Here is an 18,336-nt window from a genome sequence, read left to right on the forward strand (position 1 = left end):
ATACGAGTCCCAACTGCTTCCAAACTCAGAGAGAGAGGCTCAGCATCACTCAAACAACAGTAATACATGCATAAGTATGACGTGTTTGACGCTTAGTATCCCTCCCCCCCTCGGATACGAAAATATTGCGACATCTCACGTTATTTAGGTGGGACACCTCAATACCCCATTTCCGTATTTGAGTACCTCATACAAACTCATTCTGATTTTGTGTCCTACCCAACAATTTTGTGCAGACGCAATTGGAGCTATGCGTTTCGTGGGGCAATTTACCAAGAAGCCATGACGCCATAGACTAAATACGAATAATACATCAATGCATGACGCTGAAAATACCATAAAACAGAGCTTTGGAAGTATTAGTATCGCCAGTCGCAGTTTGATTCAGGGCTGGCCCTGGAAGCAGTCAATGATGTAGTGATCGGTTTGGCACATTCTAAAGTTTTAGCTCTATAACAAAATATAAAAAAATAAGTACAATTATTTAATTTAAAATATATGTATATTTAGGAAAGTATAGTACAGAATCTGTAGTAGGTGGAAGCGGGAAACTGATAAATCTACATCACATTTGAAGTAGATTTTGTGGAAAATATAATTTTTTTGTTTCGGTTTTGAATTTTTTGTTGTGAAATTTTAAATATTCGGTGGCTATGTTTATTTTATGTATTTAGGTTTATTTTTTCAGTTTGTTTAGTTTTTACTACAAGGCGTTTATTGTCCTTTAAAATGCCACCCGGCTGCAATCGTTTTTTTAAACATTTTAGCTGATGAAAAAAAAAGATAAAATAAAAACGTTTTTTGGGTTCCCGACTTTTTTTTTATAGACTAAAATACACAAAGTTACAGTAAATAATAAATGGTTTAGTGAAAATCTAGATGAATGAGAATTTAATAATTACAACAAGTACAATAATTACAACAAGTACAATAATTACAATAAGTACAATAATTACAACAAGTACAATAATTACAAAAAGTACAATAATTACAACAAGTAAAATAGTTACAACAATTAATATAAGTAGAATAATTGAATTTACAAAGGGATACTAGAAGTATACAAAATATGAAATGAAACATTTGAAAAAAGGGAAATTCCCGAAGAAGTATACAAAAAAACAGATTTGGAACTATGAACCAAAAAACTTAGAACTGAACACCCGTAACATCATCAACAAAGGCCGTAACTTCAATATTTCATACAAAATTTTTGTGTTTTTTTTTTAAATGCATCATCATACTTAAGATAAGTTATTATTGTTTACTCTATAATATTGCACCAAACTCGGAGGCTAGTTCCCTTCATTGACTTCGTACTGACGGGCCGCATAACGCATTCCCAACTATCAAATAAATCAAAAGGGCAACATGTATGAAATCAATTATTGTGAATATAATATTGTAATCGGGCCCTCCTGTCGAGGGATCAGACCTTTTGACGGCGTGAATGTTTCGTATAATGATATCATTATTATTATTTGCAAACTTGAGCAGAATTATTCCTTGCGCCAAGGTATCACTTGAGCATTTATAAAATAGCCAAACTAATACATATCGGTCAAACATCACCTCATACATTACCTCGACCCTTTGCCATAAACGCATGTAGCCTGGGTCATTCAGGTAAGGAAACAATAAACCTGGGTCTTTTGAGAAAAGAAAAAAGTTAATTTTGGTACATTAGCTAAAAAAAATAGTGATCCTAGGTTTTTAAGAAGGGAAAAGAGTTAACCAAGGTTCTTCAAAGATACAATAAGTAAAGGAAGAAATGAGTCTGGAAATTTCAACGAAAAGAAGAAGTGAATAAGTGGCTTCAAGGGAAGGCAGAAATAAGACTGGGAGTTTTAAGGAAAAAAAGAGAACCAGGGACTTTCAAGGAAAGGAACAAGTGAACCTGGGACTTTCAAGGAAAGGGAGAAGTGGACCTGGGACCGTTAATGAAAGGGAGAAGTAAACCTCGGACTTTTAAGGAACGGAAGAAGCAAACCCGGGCCTTTCAAGGAATGGAAGAAGGGAAACCGGGACTTTTGAGGAATGGAAGAAGTGAATATGGACCTTTTAAGGAAAGGAATAAGTGAGCCTGGGACTTTCAATGAAAAAAAAAGTGAACCGGGACCTTTAATGAAAGGGAGAAGTGAACCTCGGACTTTTCAGGAATGGAATAAATAAATCTGGGTCTTTTTTGGATGGAAGAAGTGAACGATATTTTAAGGATTGGAATAAGAGAAATTGGTCATTAGGAAAAAAATATGAGACGAGGAGAGAAACAGGATCTTTTATAAAAAAAGAATAGTGAATATAAGTCTTACAGGATGAACGGGATAAATAAAAGATCATTTGCATTTTAAGGAATGGAAGAACAGTTGAGATAGGGAGGTATTTATCCAACTACAAATCCAAACAAATAACAATGATTACTTGACCCCTTCTGGCCATACTGTCTTCACTATCCAGTCCAGGTAAAATGAAACATTCGAGTAAACACCAGGATTTCCGATTCCACAAGATTTTCCATAGGAAGTCACGCCGATCACCTTGTACAGATTATAATGTCCGTTTCCGATTGAAATTTTCAGCGGACTACCGGAATCTCCCTTTAAAATACAAACAGTGTACAGTATTTAGTAACATATTAAAAAGCAGTACAAAACGCGTAGAGTATGTATTAGAAATTTATACCACAAAAAGGATTCAACTTGGCGAAACAAGGCCCTTTTCCATCTTGAGGCCTACAGGGAAACAAGGAGGAGTGAAGAGGAGAAATAAGGTCCTCAAGCTGGTGGGGCCTTCAAAGAACCAAAGGGAGTGGAAAGGAGAGGGGAGACCTGGGAAGACAGATTGTGGAACCAGTAGATATAGTCTCATATTTAATGAAAACCCCGGTGAACTTTATAAATGCCACCGGGTGATTGTTAAGGGAGTGCGGTAAATTGGAAGATATTACAATGGGTCTATAACCTAAGTGCTCACGGGAACAATATGTAAACCGTTTCCGTTCTATAATAAATAATAATTACGAAGAAAAAAATACACCTTCACCGTATAACACTTTCTTGTATATTTGTTTCGTTACGTAATTTATGCTGTGTTTAAGCTTATCATACAAGTTTAATTTATTTGACACACACCAACACCAAAACAGCCTTTAATTCCGACATTCATCAGCGCAAAGCATGATCATAAAATCAAATACACTCATCATCATCTACTCACATGACTGAATTTGGAATTAACTCCAAATACATCGCATATACACAATACACGCATTACGTAATAACCCAAAACATTCAGTAACAATCATAAAAATATTGAACTCTTAAAAGATATTTCCCCTGCAGCTTTATTAACCACCTTTCTTTGGAACTGCTTAGTTCTGCTCTGTGTGTTTATAAAATATTTTTCAATTAACTGTGTTAATTGAAATGTCTGTTTAAAATCTATTTACACTTTCATTGAACTCCCCTTTTAATTCGTAAGCTTCTGTACAAATAATTTCCATTTTATTCTATAATGTTGACTTTCCCGAATATAAATTGAGAGGCGGGTTTGGGAACCATTTATTGAATAACCAACACCTCTGCCACAAGTGAACCCAAGTTGCGTGTTCACGATGCGCCTGCCCGCCAGCTGCGTGGCGGGCCAGATCGGGAGAGGCTGCTTTGGGGAGACCTCTTCGACCTTCTCCAAGTGGTATCTTGACCCATCGCCTTGCGCGGCAATGAGAGAAATATATTCATATGTCCGTCACTCCTGGATACACTGATCCCTAGATTCCTACCCACCCATTTTTATTTTTTCTTTCAGAGAACTTCCTCTCCTTTCCTTAAAAATACCCTATACACAGCATCCTCAAGGAAGACATAGGCTCCGAGTAAAATAATTGCCTTGTGTGGGGTTATTAATAGTTAATTGCTGTAAATAATTTAGTTCCATGTTCTTGTCAGGACAGTAACACGACAGTACCTACCATATTATTATTACAATTCGTTCCAATATGTTTCAACACTGTTAATGACTTTGTATCTCTTTTCAAAAGTGTATTGATATGCTACTATCCCGGGTTGCCATGGAACCATAAAATCTATATACAGGGCCGGACCTATATGGGCGCAATTGAAGCAGTCCGCACCGGGCGCCGAATTCTTAAACGCTAGTTATACCTAACACCTAACAGTCCTAACACATCGCCATTCCTCCATAACGACACAAGCAAAATTTTCCGCTTACTGTGGTGGTATAGAAGGTATTCAAATATTTTCAGGTTAAAAGATTGTCTTCCTTTAAAAAAATATTAAAAATCTACCTCGCACGTGTCAGCATAGGTCGTTTGGTTCTCTGCACAAATCTGACCCTCGGATAATATTGCTTTATTCAATTTTTCCTTGCAATAATTCAACGATGTTCTGGTTACTGTTGCCTTCAGAAGTAAATTTGAAGTTTCTGAAAAATAATTTTAAAAAAATATCTCATTTGCTAAAGACCTCGAAAAAAATTAAATAAAAACATGTGAACCAAAAACAGTATCAAATTTTAAAAAAATGGCAATAATATATGTAGAGGTTTTTGAATATTGTAAATTGATAAAATATTTCATTGAAAATCAAAAGCCAATCTGGGGTATTCGATGTTGATATCTTTAATTGCTATATTTAAACTGGCGACCGGATAAATCATCACCATCATAATACATCACATCTTTAAAAAGTTATATAAAGTCATGGAAAGTAATGAAAAAAAAACTTTATTAACTGGGTTAAGTAGGTTAGGTTAGGTTAGGTTACAAAAAAAATATTTTTAAAAGTGTGTTGAATTGTCACTGTGTTGAGTTATCATGGAACCGTTTAAACTAGTTCAATTTTCCTGTCAGGACAGTAACAAGACATTCAAGACAATATCTAGCATATTTTTTATTAGAATTCGTTGCAATATTGGTTCCATGGCAACTTTTCATAACTTTATATCACTTTTCAAAAGAGTATTGAATTGCTACTATCCTGAGTTTCTATGGAACCATAAAACCAATACACGGGGCCGGCTCTACGTGGGCGCAATTGAAGCAGTCCGCACCGGGCGCCTAGTTACTACACAAACATACAAACTATCAGAAATATTATTGGCGAGTACAATTAATAATACTATTAATTATTAATTACATCAGGAATATTATTGGTTACCGTGGCGTCTGTCAAAACATAATGACATATATTATAAAATATTCATAAATAAGTTCGTCTTACTGCCTTTTGGTGCAGTCTTTCCCCACCCAGCTATTATCATTTGTGTCTCATTGGGTTCAATATCCGTGTTGAGGCAGGCTGGGAACTTTAAGTTGGGCATTAAGTCCACCTCTGTCTTCAACCTACATTCATTAGAACATTAGAAGTCACTTTAAACAGATTTTAACTGAGATATTGTACAAGTCGTACTGGAAAATGTAGGGAAAACAAATATATCACCTTTCATCGGTAAATAGGGTTTTACCTTAATTAATAGTCAAGTAAATTGGCTTTCATTCGTTATGTTCGTTCGCGATAGGAAAATTCGGGCGACATTGACATCCACCACACCCCTCCCCCGTTCAATATTTTACGCTGATTTTTCAAGGAATGTAGACTCTATTTATGTAACTCAATGGTCCAACATCAAATCACAGACTCAACTATCAGCTCTTTTAAATGCTACAACATTTCTGTTCGAAATCACAATATGGTTGAAAAGTAAAAGGTTAAAAAAATGTTTTTGAATATTTTTCAATATCAAAAATTATTTGGTATGTTTTTTAAAATTACTAGACTCACCTAAATAAAGAAATGTCGTTGGTTCTATAATTAAAGTTGTATTTGGGGTGATTTATGATCTTATCTACAGGGATGTCAGTTGTTGAGTTATAAATGTCGTTGATTTCAATGATGCCAAGACGGGCGTGATAATTTCTGAAAATATATTTAAAAAATAATAAAAAAATAATATTATATATTTATGTACCAATATTGTATCTTTAATTATATTAAAAAAACTCACTTCATATCCTGTTTATCACAATGAGCAGCAGTCAGGACAAACTTAGCTGAAATTAATGTTCCTCCACACTGAAAATCTATCGTGTTTGTCGAAACTTCTCCTAAAGCAACCTGAAATAATTAGCAAAAATTCTAAAAATTACTTAATTAAATATTATTTATGGCTTTCGACAGTTGTTCCATAGAGAAAACGTCTGGACTCTAGCAGGGGTGTACAATGTGTACATGTACAAACTTGTTCCTGTGGAGATCGACTTACAAATTATTAATGGTTAAGCGATCGACTTGTTTTATCCACTATACAGTGAATACCTTATAGTTTAAATGTAAGGTACAGGTGGTATATAAGAATCAAACAATTTTTTTTCATGTATCAGTTTACATATTTTTTGTGGAACAGAATGCAATATACTTATAAAAAGTTGATAGTTTGTCACTTTTTGTGGAACAGAATACAATGTTCTCATGAAAATGTTGGTATTTTATCACTTTTTGTGGAACAAAATACAATAAGCTCATAAAAAGTTGGTAGTTTGTCACTTTTTGTGGAACAAAATATGCTCATAAAAAAGTTAGTAGTTTGTCACTTTGCCTCATCAAAAAGAGACAGGCTAGATAATAGTGAGGATATCATTATTTATATTTGTTAAGTTGTATGAAAGTAACTTTAAAAAAAAGTTAAATAGCACAATATTAATTAGTATGAAAGTCACTTTTGTTAAAAAGTTAAATAGCATATTATTAAATTGTATTAATATTACTTCTATTAAAAAAACAGTTAGCTACGTATCTAAAATTTTGATTTAGAGCCTTTCTTTAATTTTTTAGTGTCGTTAAATATTTTTTTAAAAGTATTATTACTAAAATATTTAATTCTCAAGAAAAGATAATTGTTTTGTTTTTGCTTACTGTTACATTTAGGAATGTTATTGTTGTATTGAGATCTCATTGATAAATTAGTATCAGATTTGTTAATGCCGTTTTCTTTGCAGATTTGGATAATTGAAGGTTTTGGGCATATCTACTGCTACTTTTGGTACTTAATTTTAATATTACAGACTGTTTTGGTTGGGAACGTCTAGGGTTTTTTAAAGATAATTCTGATAATAAGATACTTTGTGACTTACCATGTGAGCGAATTCCCCAGGTTCAACAACCCTTTCTGCGTTTGTAATATACCGTCTCACTGAGTTCACCTTTTCGAGAATGGTAATATATTTTCTACAAGCTGCAAATATTCAAACCAATGAAGGCAAGTTGTAGCGATTTTAGAGAATCTCGTTAGTGAAATATTTTCTCGAGATTTAAACGAGCTTTATTTTTCCCATCGAAATTAATTCTTTTTTTTATTACTTACTTTATTAATTTACTAATTTTATTTGTCGAATTCATTCATTTTATTTGTCGAATTCATTCATTTTATTTGTCGAATTTATTCTTATTTTTATCGAATTTATTCATTTTATTTGTCGAATTTATAAAGCGGAATTAGAAACTTAATCAAGTTGTAAAAGAGATGTTGAGTATCTCGTGTGGATACATTCAAGTAACAAAAATCAATAGTATTCTAATATTGCTTATTCAGTCAACTAGAGTTGTTTATCTGTGGTATGAACTTGAAAAAATAATAATTTCTCTTCAATTTTCGGAATTTTTCCAAGGTGTTGAAATTTTGAAATAAATTTAAATTAATTAATTTAAACTTTTAGTTTTTTACATATGAAATAAACTGTAATATTTAAAAAGTGCAATATTTTAATTTCAAACTAAAAAAGTTAAAAAAAAAGCTTACCACCAACATTTTTGATCAAAACGTCCCAAAATATCTGAGAAATCAAAATTCTAAAAACCCTGTGCTTTTATTTATGAAGTTTGCAAGAAAGCTATCCTCTACTTTTAATCTTGTTGATACAATTTAAAATTGTAATAATTATTCGAGAGAATAACTAAAAAAAATTGACAAATTGTAAACATTTTGTCAAAATGTTAGCTTTTTTTTTACAATTTTAAATTTACCTACACAAGCGTAAGGCATTTAAATTATTTAAATAAATCAAAAGTTTAAAACATAAAATGTCTGACATAACTTTGCTTCTGAAAATAACATGAAATCATATTGACAACATGACATTAATAATGGATTAAAACTGACAAAAAAACACAAATAATAGTATTAAAATACGCATATTAAATATTAAATACGCATATTAAATATATTAATATTATTATTAATATATTATTGAAATACGCCACTAAAATCATTTATTTTTTTTAAGATTTCTTTTGCAACCTCAAATAAAGTCTGGAACATATTTACCTTGCTTAGCAGTATGGGTTGGGTAGTTATAGCAACAAACCTTTACACTGCCTTCACAATGTATCGGTTTCGGGTCTACACGAAACCGGCTTGCTACTTTGCTGAAATAAAAACAGTTTTTTTTTAATAATCTTGCTAAACAGACCATGTTTTTATCATTTGAATGTTTTCCATTACTTTATTATTATTTATTTATAAGACTCCACCAATACCAGAATAGAAGAAGTGGGTTTTTTTTATTTTCTAAAGCTAAAACGCCGGTGTGTTAATTTATTTGGTAGGTAAAAACAATGGTTATTTAAAAATCGTTATTTTAAGAAAAGCGAAAAATAATAAACTTTTGTCATATTTACTTAAAAATGTGGTCACATTCGTCCATGGGAATGCATTTTCCTATGATCCCACCTGGTAGCACGCACTGTTTAAAAACTGGAAAAGATGAATTATTATATGAGTCCAAGGACTACGATAAATATGACACATTTTTTTGCTGTAATTTTAAGACTAATTTTAAAAAAATATATTCGAAAACACGACACACGTGATAGTTACAAGAATGTTTGTTAATAATATTGTCCACGTATGGTAAATGGATACTTACAAGAATGTTTGTTAATAATATTGTCCACGTATGGTAAATGGATACTTACAAGAATGTTTGTTTATAATATTGTCCACGTATGGTAAATAGAATAGTTACAAGAAAAATATGATTTAAGATTTTCACGGCCAAAAGTATTTTTGTTATTTGTTTTTGGGGTATTATGCCGTGTTGCGCTAACTCCTTCTTTAGCCAACGTTTCGGACAGCATTACAGTGTCCATCATCAGGGCAGATGTGTTGCACATCTGCCCTGATGATGGACACTGCAATGCTGTCCGAAACGTTGGCTAAAGAAGGAGTTAGCGCAACACGGCATAATACCCCAAAAACAAATAACAAAAATAGTTACAAGAATGTTTGTTTATAATATTGTCCACGTATGGTAAGTGGAATAGTTACAAGAATGTGTGTTAATATGTAACCAACATGAACATGTTATTCCTTTGTTTGGTCATTAGTACAGCATAATTCAGTGGGGAGATTATTATAGACAGATTATTCTAAGATCTTCTTTTAATGATAGCATAATCAATACCAACACGTTATTCCTTTGTTTGGTCATTAATACAGCACAATTCAATGGGGAGATTATTATAGACAGAGTATTCTATGATTTTCCTTTTATAATCTTAATCGATACCAACATGTTATTCCTTTGTTTGGTCATTAATACAGCACAATTCAATGGGGAGATTATTATAGACAGAGTATTCTATGATTTTCCTTTTATAATCTTAATCGATACCAACATGTTATTCCTTTGTTTGGTCATTAATACAGCACAATTCAATGGGGAGATTATTATAGACAGAGTATTCTATGATTTTCCTTTTATAATCTTAATCGATACCAACATGTTATTCCTTTGTTTGGACATTAATACAGCACAATTCAGTGGGAAGATTATTATATACAGATTATTCTATGATTTTCCTTTTATAATAGCATAATCAATGCCAATATGTTATTCCTTTGTTTGGTCATTAATACAGCACAATTCAATGGGGAGATTATTATAGACAGAGTATTCTATGATTTTCCTTTTATAATCTTAATCGATACCAACATGTTATTCCTTTGTTTGGACATTAATACAGCACAATTCAGTGGGAAGATTATTATATACAGATTATTCTATGATTTTCCTTTTATAATAGCATAATCAATGCCAATATGTTATTCCTTTGTTTGGTCATTAATACAGCACAATTCAATGGGGAGATTATTATAGACAGAGTATTCTATGATTTTCCTTTTATAATCTTAATCGATACCAACATGTTATTCCTTTGTTTGGACATTAATACAGCACAATTCAGTGGGAAGATTATTATATACAGATTATTCTATGATTTTCCTTTTATAATAGCATAATCAATGCCAATATGTTATTCCTTTGTTTGGTCATTAATACAGCACAATTCAATGGGGAGATTATTAAAGACAGATTATTCTATGATTTTCCTTTTATAATAGCATAATCAATGCCAACATGTTTAAAACTTGCTCTTTTACAAAATTGCGTAAAAAGCAGATTGAACCAACCATCTTTTTCCAATATTTTTATAATAATCCTAAGATAGCTCATCACGGCGTGCACTTTACGTTATTTGGCAAATGAATCAGTAAACATATATCTAGAAATGAAGGAATACATATATATTTAAATTTAAGAAAAATTACAAACTCAAAATCAATGATTGTGGCAGACTTTTTTTTAAATTTTCTTTTTAGAATCAAATTTATTTTTATCTTTGAACGAAAATATAATACTTACAATCTAAACTAAAAGTGAAACAGAACAACACACAGAAATAAAAAAAAGATAACTAAAATTAAATTAACCACTCGATCATTGGGACATAATTATTTTATATCATATTTCAGGATTAATAATACATGTCTTTACAATAGCGGCAATGCTATGCATGAACTTTCCTTGTTTGCAATCTAATTTGATATGCATTTCTCGTCCCGTTTCGGCCTATCTCGCGTTTGCATAATTTTTTTGTTCTGTTGTTCTGTTTCATGTTTCATTTAGATGTATAAGTATTATCTTCTATTTCAATGATTTGTTGATTTATTTAAAAATATTACCTTCATATTCAGCAGAAGCAAACGTGACTCCACAAGTTACTATGAAAAATAACCGGATATTAGACACCATCATGAGTGAAAAATTGTCCGGTTTTTTTTATTTTAACTAGTTTGAATTCATATGAATGTCGATTCGTATGTAAACTTTTCAAATAATTTTCCTTGCTATTAAATCACTCTTCAGTATTCTTCAAAAAACAGTCCAGATTTTAAGTTAAAAAGGTAATCAATGTTAAATCAAGAAATAAAATGAAATAATGGATTACTTACATTTAAATGTAGCCTCTATTTTTAAGGAAAATTAAAAACAAGAGTGCGTTCGACTCGAACAATTAATTTAAAAAAAAACTTTAATAAATCCTTTGGACAAAATGGATTTGACTGTTTTTCGAATAAACAAAAAAACTTAATAAATCATTTGGACAAAATGGACTTGACTGTTTTTCGAAAAATACCGACGAATGGACGAGTTTGAATGTATAAGAAAACGCAGTGCAGCCTCCGTCTAGAACAGATGACCTAGTCTATAAGCCTCTGAACCTAAACTGACGATTGACTAGAATCATAAATAAACATAATAATTACGTCTAACGCGGTTTCGCCCTCGGAAACCTGTTTAAAACAGCTCGAACAATTATTACACTAACAAAGCAGTGGCGCAGTAATTAAAACGAGTGTTTTCTTCCGATATTTGCTCTGCATCGAATCCCCGCTGTTCGTCACAGGCCCAGTATATTAGTTGGTCCGTATCTTCGCTATATAAATAGGCCGCCCAATCTTTGCTCTCGTTCAAGTTCCTTTTATAGACGCTTAGACGCCATGTCAAATAAGGCATTTACGTAAATAAATGCAAATCTAATACAGTCTGGTAAGGTTTTATAAGAAGGATTTCAAGTAGTCCAATGTGAGAACAGTTTGTTTTCAGCGGTTGATTCGTCATAATTTCATGAATAGTGCATGAAATCATAAACTTTATGAAAAATTAATTATCCCGTGTAAAAATAACGGGGGTCAACCAGATACCAGATAATCGGGCAATGTGAAGAATCAGAATAACTGAAAAGTATTCATGAGACGATGCATGAGATATGCATCTGCCTACCCCTGAGGGAAACAGCGTGATGTTGAGTTAGTTAGTTTATTCTAGGCTTAATTGGAAGTTGTCTGACCGGATATCTACACGCCTTTGTGTTATTCCTTGAAGGTTAACCCGTGTCAGACTAGTTACCAAGAAATATGCTTATACTGCTGCTTGAGAATCTCTTTCTTGCATCGACCATATAATTGGTAGAACGAAACTATCTACCAATACTATAATATATGAATCCACAGTAACAGACCACTACTCTACAATATTGGAAGAAGGAAATGAAAATAAAAGACAAAGTGACAATGTTAATGTACCTATTATGAAAAATAAAATCGACTGGAATAAAATTGTATACAACTTAAAAAACGAAAAATGGGAAAATTTGTACTCAATTACTGATAATGTTACGGCATGGAATTATTTCACTAATTTCATTGAAAACCAAATAAATTTACACTCCAACCATAAAAAGGTACTAAATAAAAAAAATACAATCACGAAACCATGGATTACACCTGGACTCTTAAAATGTATTAGGAAGAGAGATAATATACACAAACAAATTAGGAATGATCCAAATAATTACCTACTTTCTATATTTTATAAGAAATAAAATCGACTGGAATAAAATTGTATACAACTTAAAAAACGAAAAATGGGTAAATTTGTACTCAATTACTGATAATGTTACGGCATGGAATTATTTCACTAATTTCATTGAAAACCAAATAAATTTACACTCCAACCATAAAGAGGTACTAAATAAAAAAAATACAATCACGAAACCATGGATTACACCTGGACTCTTAAAATGTATTAGGAAGAGAGATAATATACACAAACAAATTAGGAATGATCCAAATAATTACCTACTTTCTATATTTTATAAGAAATACAGAAATATATGTACAAAGTTAATTAAACATGCAAAGAATAAATACTACTCTAGAAAAATTATTGAATGTAATAATGACTCTAGAAAGATTTGGTAAATTCTTAAAGAGAAAACACATTCAAAGCAATTTAGAGGTCAAATCGAGGAACTTACAATTGATAATCAGAGTGTGAATTTGAACTCTGACCCGAAGACTATTGCCGACCATGCAAATACCCTTTTTACGAATATTGGATCAAAACTGGCCAGTAAAATAAAAGAAAACATCAACTACAACACTAAAATTTTTCCATTAGACGAGGATCTCCGAGAAGAAACTCAAATAAAATTCTCTCTAAAAGAGGTATCAATTGAGGATATCACCAAAGAAATAGACTCACTTAAAGAGAGGACATCACCTGGATATGACAATATACCAAGTAAACTACTAAAATCACTAAAATCTCATATAGCCTTTCCGCTTAAATTTCTAGTTAACAAGAGCTTCACTCAAGGTTGTTTTCCAAATGTATTAAAACAAGTTACTATCTCTCCAATTTTTAAAGGTGGAAAAAAAACTGAAATTACCAATTACAGACCAATTTGTGTTCTAAGTTCACTTTCTAAAATTGTAGAAGGTTTACTAAGAGATCAACTGACTACTTACCTTGACTCTAGTAAAATATTATCAACCAATCAGTTTGGTTTTCGCAAGAACTTGTCAACCTCAGACGCCATCGCTAATGTTACAGACTTCATAATAAGTAATGTTGACAAAGGAAATAAATGTTTAGCAATTTTCCTTGATCTTGCAAAGGCGTTTGACACTGTGAACCATAAAATAATTTTAGATAAACTTAAGAGGATAGGTATATCAGACTCAGTCCTGCAATTATTTCATAGTTATCTAACTGATCGAACGCAATGTGTTAAAATAAACAGTACCTGTAGTAGTCCACAAAAAACGGTTTTTGGTGTTCCACAAGGTAGCATCTTAGGACCCTTATTATTCTTAATATATATAAATGATTTATGCAACCTACAAATTTGTGGACAAATCACAACTTTTGCAGATGATACAGTTTTGCTATTTTATGCTAAATCTTGGGATGATGTCTTTCAAAAAGCAGAAAATGGCTTTCGTACTGTTAAAAATTGGCTAGATACCCACATATTAACCCTGAATACAGATAAAACAAAAATTTTAACATTTAGAATATCAAATAAGCTCACACCTTCACTACAAAGCCTCAAACTACATAGCTGTAACCCCTTATTAATCCCATGTACTTGTCCTTCTATAAGTAGAGTTGATAGCATTAAATATCTTGGTATTCAATTAGACGATCGTCTTAAATGAAATCTACATGTTACAAACCTAACGGCAAAATTGAGGAAACTCATCTACTTCTTTAAAAATGTTAGGGATATCTTAAATAGAAAACAACTGAAACAAGTTTACTGTGCTCTTGTACAATCATCCCTTGAATATGGTATTATCAGTTGGGGTAGTGCCACAAATACTTGCCTGGATCCTTTAGCAAAGATTCAAAAACTAATTCTGAAGGTTATTCTCAAAGTCCCATTGAGGACGAGCACTGATTTTATTTTTAACGCACTACATGTTCCTAACTTGGAAAAATTGTATTAAAAAAATATCCTACTTCATCAATTTAAAAATGCACATATGTTTGAAGAACGAATAAGCACTAGAGCCCTAAGACAGTCACATGTAAAATATTTTAACATCCCAGTTTGTCAAACCTCTTATGGCCAAAGAAGTTTTAAATACAATGCTACAAAACTATTCAATTCTCTACCTACTGACATTAGAAACACGCAAACAAAAAGTTCATTTAAAAGTAAAATCACCGATTACCTCCAATAAACATATCCATTGAGTATTTTTAAACATATTGTCTTATAATACTTGAATTGTATAATTTAAAAAAAAAAATATAATTCTATTTTATTTTATTATTGTGTCATGTTTCATAGTATGTTAACAACCGCTCTGTAAATTGCCATCTCAACACAGGCGTTTTCACACCTAGTGAGATGGGCAATACTTGATCACTCTGTTTATATGTAATATTATTTTATTATTGTGTCATGTTTCATAGTATTTTAACAACCGCTCTGTAAATTGGCATCTCAACACAGGCGTTTTCACACCTAGTGAAATGGGCAATACTTGATCACTCTGTTTATATGTAATATTATTTTATTATTGTGTCATGTTTCATAGTATTTTAACAACCGCTCTGTAAATTGGCATCTCAACACAGGCGTTTTCACACCTAGTGAAATGGGCAATACTTGATCACTCTGTTTATATGTAATATTATTTTATTATTGTGTCATGTTTCATAGTATTTTAACAACCGCTCTGTAAATTGGCATCTCAACACAGGCGTTTTCACACCTAGTGAAATGGGCAATACTTGATCACTCTGTTTATATGTAATATTATTTTATTATTGTGTCATGTTTCATAGTATTTTAACAACCGCTCTGTAAATTGCCATCTCAACACAGGCGTTTTCACACCTAGTGAGATGGGCAATACTTGATCACTCTGTTTATATGTAATATTATTTTATTATTGTGTCATGTTTCATAGTATGTTAACAACCGCTCTGTAAATTGCCATCTCAACACAGGCGTTTTCACACCTAGTGAGATGGGCAATACTTGATCACTCTGTTTATATGTAATATTATTTTATTATTGTGTCATGTTTCATAGTATGTTAACAACCGCTCTGTAAATTGCCATCTCAACACAGGCGTTTTCACACCTAGTGAGATGGGCAATACTTGATCACTCTGTTTATATGTAATATTATTTTATTATTGTGTCATGTTTCATAGTATGTTAACAACCGCTCTGTAAATTGCCATCTCAACACAGGCGTTTTCACACCTAGTGAGATGGGCAATACTTGATCACTCTGTTTATATGTAATATTATTTTATTATTGTGTCATGTTTCACAGTATGTTAACAACCGCTCTGTAAATTGCCATCTCAACACAGGCGTTTTCACACCTAGTGAGATGGGCAATAATTGATCACTCTGTTTATATGTAATATTATTTTATTATTGTGTCATGTTTCATAGTATGTTAACAACCGCTCTGTAAATTGCCATCTCAACACAGGCGTTTTCACACCTAGTGAGATGGGCAATACTTGATCACTCTGTTTGTATGTAATATTATTTTAATATTGTGTCATGTTTCATAGTATGTTAACAACCGCTCTGTAAATTGCCATCTCAACACAGGCGTTTTCACACCTAGTGAGATGGGCAATACTTGATCACTCTGTTTGTATGTAATATTATTTTAATATTGTGTCATGTTTCATAGTATGTTAACAACCGCTCTGTAAATTGCCATCTCAACACAGGCGTTTTCACACCTAGTGAGATGGGCAATAATTGATCACTCTGTTTATATGTAATATTATTTTATTATTGTGTCATGTTTCATAGTATGTTAACAACCGCTCTGTAAATTGCCATCTCAACACAGGCGTTTTCACACCTAGTGAGATGGGCAATACTTGATCACTCTGTTTATATGTAATATTATTATTTATTTTTTTGTATTAGGCAATTCACCCTAAAGAGAGTGCTATGTGCCGTTAAAGTTAAGGGAGATGGTTATAATTTTATGGGAAATCTAAACGGGAATAGGAAATCTCAAATATTGAAGTCATTCAAGTCTATGAACTTGTATAGAACTGAGAAAATGCGAGAATTGTTGAGAGAAAGTAAATAAGGAATACTAAGGCGAGATTGGTGGGTGATTTTTATAAGTACACGATAAATGCCTTTGAAGGATTTTACAATTAAAGAAAACGTGATCAAGAGTCTCATTTTCCATGCCGCACTGGCAGAGTGGACTATCTAGGACCCGGATTTTAAACAAATGGGATGCAATGGAGCAATGACCAATTCTCATTCTCGAGATACAGGATATAAATCTTTTGGATTTTTTCTTGCCGTGGAACCAAGGTTTACTTGGAATATGATTTTGTATTCCAGCATAAAAAGCACCAGTTCGGGTTTTCGTATCAGTCCAATTTTCTTCCCAGGAGCGGATCATGTTGGATTTAAGAATTGGGATGACGTCAGAGATAGGAATTCTAAAATCTAAAGGATTAGAGCCAGAAATTGTTCCAAGTTTAGCTAGAGAATCGGCTTTCTCGTTACCCTCAATTCCTAAATGGCCAGGGACCCAAACCAATATTGTCTCGAAATTTAATTCATTTAAAGATTTAAGGGTGTTTGTGATATTATAAATAATATAGTCTTCAGGTTTATGGATATTTGAGGAAATTTTCAATACTGCGCTTAGTGAGTCAGTGCACAGTAAGGCTCGTCGAATATTGAAAATCTGGATTTGGCTCAAAGCTTGTTCAATTGCGAAGCATTCTGCAGTAAATATGGAAATTTCTTTAGGCAATTTATAAGACAAATCTAAATCGAATTCGGGAATGTGTACCGCAGCTCCACAATCTTTGTTATCAGACTTAGAACCATCTGTGTAAATGAGAGAAAATTCTGGAAACTTAGAAGATGTAATGTTTTTAAATTTTTCCTCAACATTTTGATTAGATGAGGTTAAAATATCAGTTCGGAAGTCTGAAGTTATAACGTTGGGGATATAATTGATAGAATCAAATGGGATGGTGAAAATAGGAAGGATAGGATCTTTTTGTAGATTTTGGAGGGAAGAAGACAGAGATTTGAATGAAAGAAAACTTTTTAGAAGGAGAGGAAGTCGATTTTTATCTGTCGATCTTTTTTCGTTATTTAAGTAATTGAACAAATAATCAAGGCTTTGTTCTAAAGGGTGACGCGATATAGAAAAAGATTTAAAAATATATTTATCAGCTAGGAATTGTCTCCTTAAAATTAAGGGGGGATCAACACATTCTACCTGGAGAGAATTAATTGGAGAAGATTTCATCGCTCCAATAATTATTCTGAGCGCTTTGGACTGAATTCTTTCAAGTTTTTTGTCCAAATATTTAGGAAGAGGATCAAAAAGGAATGTTCCATAATCCAAATGGCTTCGCACTAGAGCACCATACATCAATTTAAGAGTAGTAGGATGAGATCCCCACCACACTCTGGAAACAGCTCGCATAATATTTAGCCCCTTTTCACACTTAGCCGAAATGTTCTGAATATGCGGGAGCCAGGAAAGTTTATGATCCAAAAGTAGTCTAAGAAATTTAATTTGCTTAACGATTTGAAGAGGGACATTATCAAAGCAGACAGAAAAGGGGGGTATTTTTCTTTTGCGCGTAAAAGCCAC

The 18,336-nt window shown here is 32.3% G+C and overlaps 1 protein-coding gene across 1 annotated transcript in view; it reads right to left on the bottom strand.

Annotated features, from left to right (window-relative positions):
- Nucleotides 1-821: 821 nt before the first annotated feature.
- LOC149420160 (trypsin-1-like) overlaps nucleotides 822-18,336 on the bottom strand; it is a 39,959-nt gene continuing 22,444 nt past the window's right edge. The window contains exons 2-9 of the mRNA XM_089636014.1: nucleotides 8,694-8,769; nucleotides 8,341-8,441; nucleotides 7,151-7,251; nucleotides 6,025-6,134; nucleotides 5,802-5,936; nucleotides 5,241-5,362; nucleotides 4,307-4,443; nucleotides 822-2,597 (exon numbers count right to left, since the gene is read on the bottom strand). Of these exons, the coding sequence (XP_089492140.1) occupies nucleotides 2,418-2,597; nucleotides 4,307-4,443; nucleotides 5,241-5,362; nucleotides 5,802-5,936; nucleotides 6,025-6,134; nucleotides 7,151-7,251; nucleotides 8,341-8,441; nucleotides 8,694-8,719 (912 nt within the window). The 5' untranslated portion in view covers nucleotides 8,720-8,769 and the 3' untranslated portion in view covers nucleotides 822-2,417. The remainder of the gene's footprint in view (nucleotides 2,598-4,306; nucleotides 4,444-5,240; nucleotides 5,363-5,801; nucleotides 5,937-6,024; nucleotides 6,135-7,150; nucleotides 7,252-8,340; nucleotides 8,442-8,693; nucleotides 8,770-18,336) is intronic.

Source organism: Hesperophylax consimilis, chromosome 10 (assembly GCF_061612785.1).
Source record: "Hesperophylax consimilis isolate HC1 chromosome 10, BYU_Hcon_1.0, whole genome shotgun sequence".
NCBI classification, from domain to species: domain Eukaryota; kingdom Metazoa; phylum Arthropoda; class Insecta; order Trichoptera; family Limnephilidae; genus Hesperophylax; species Hesperophylax consimilis.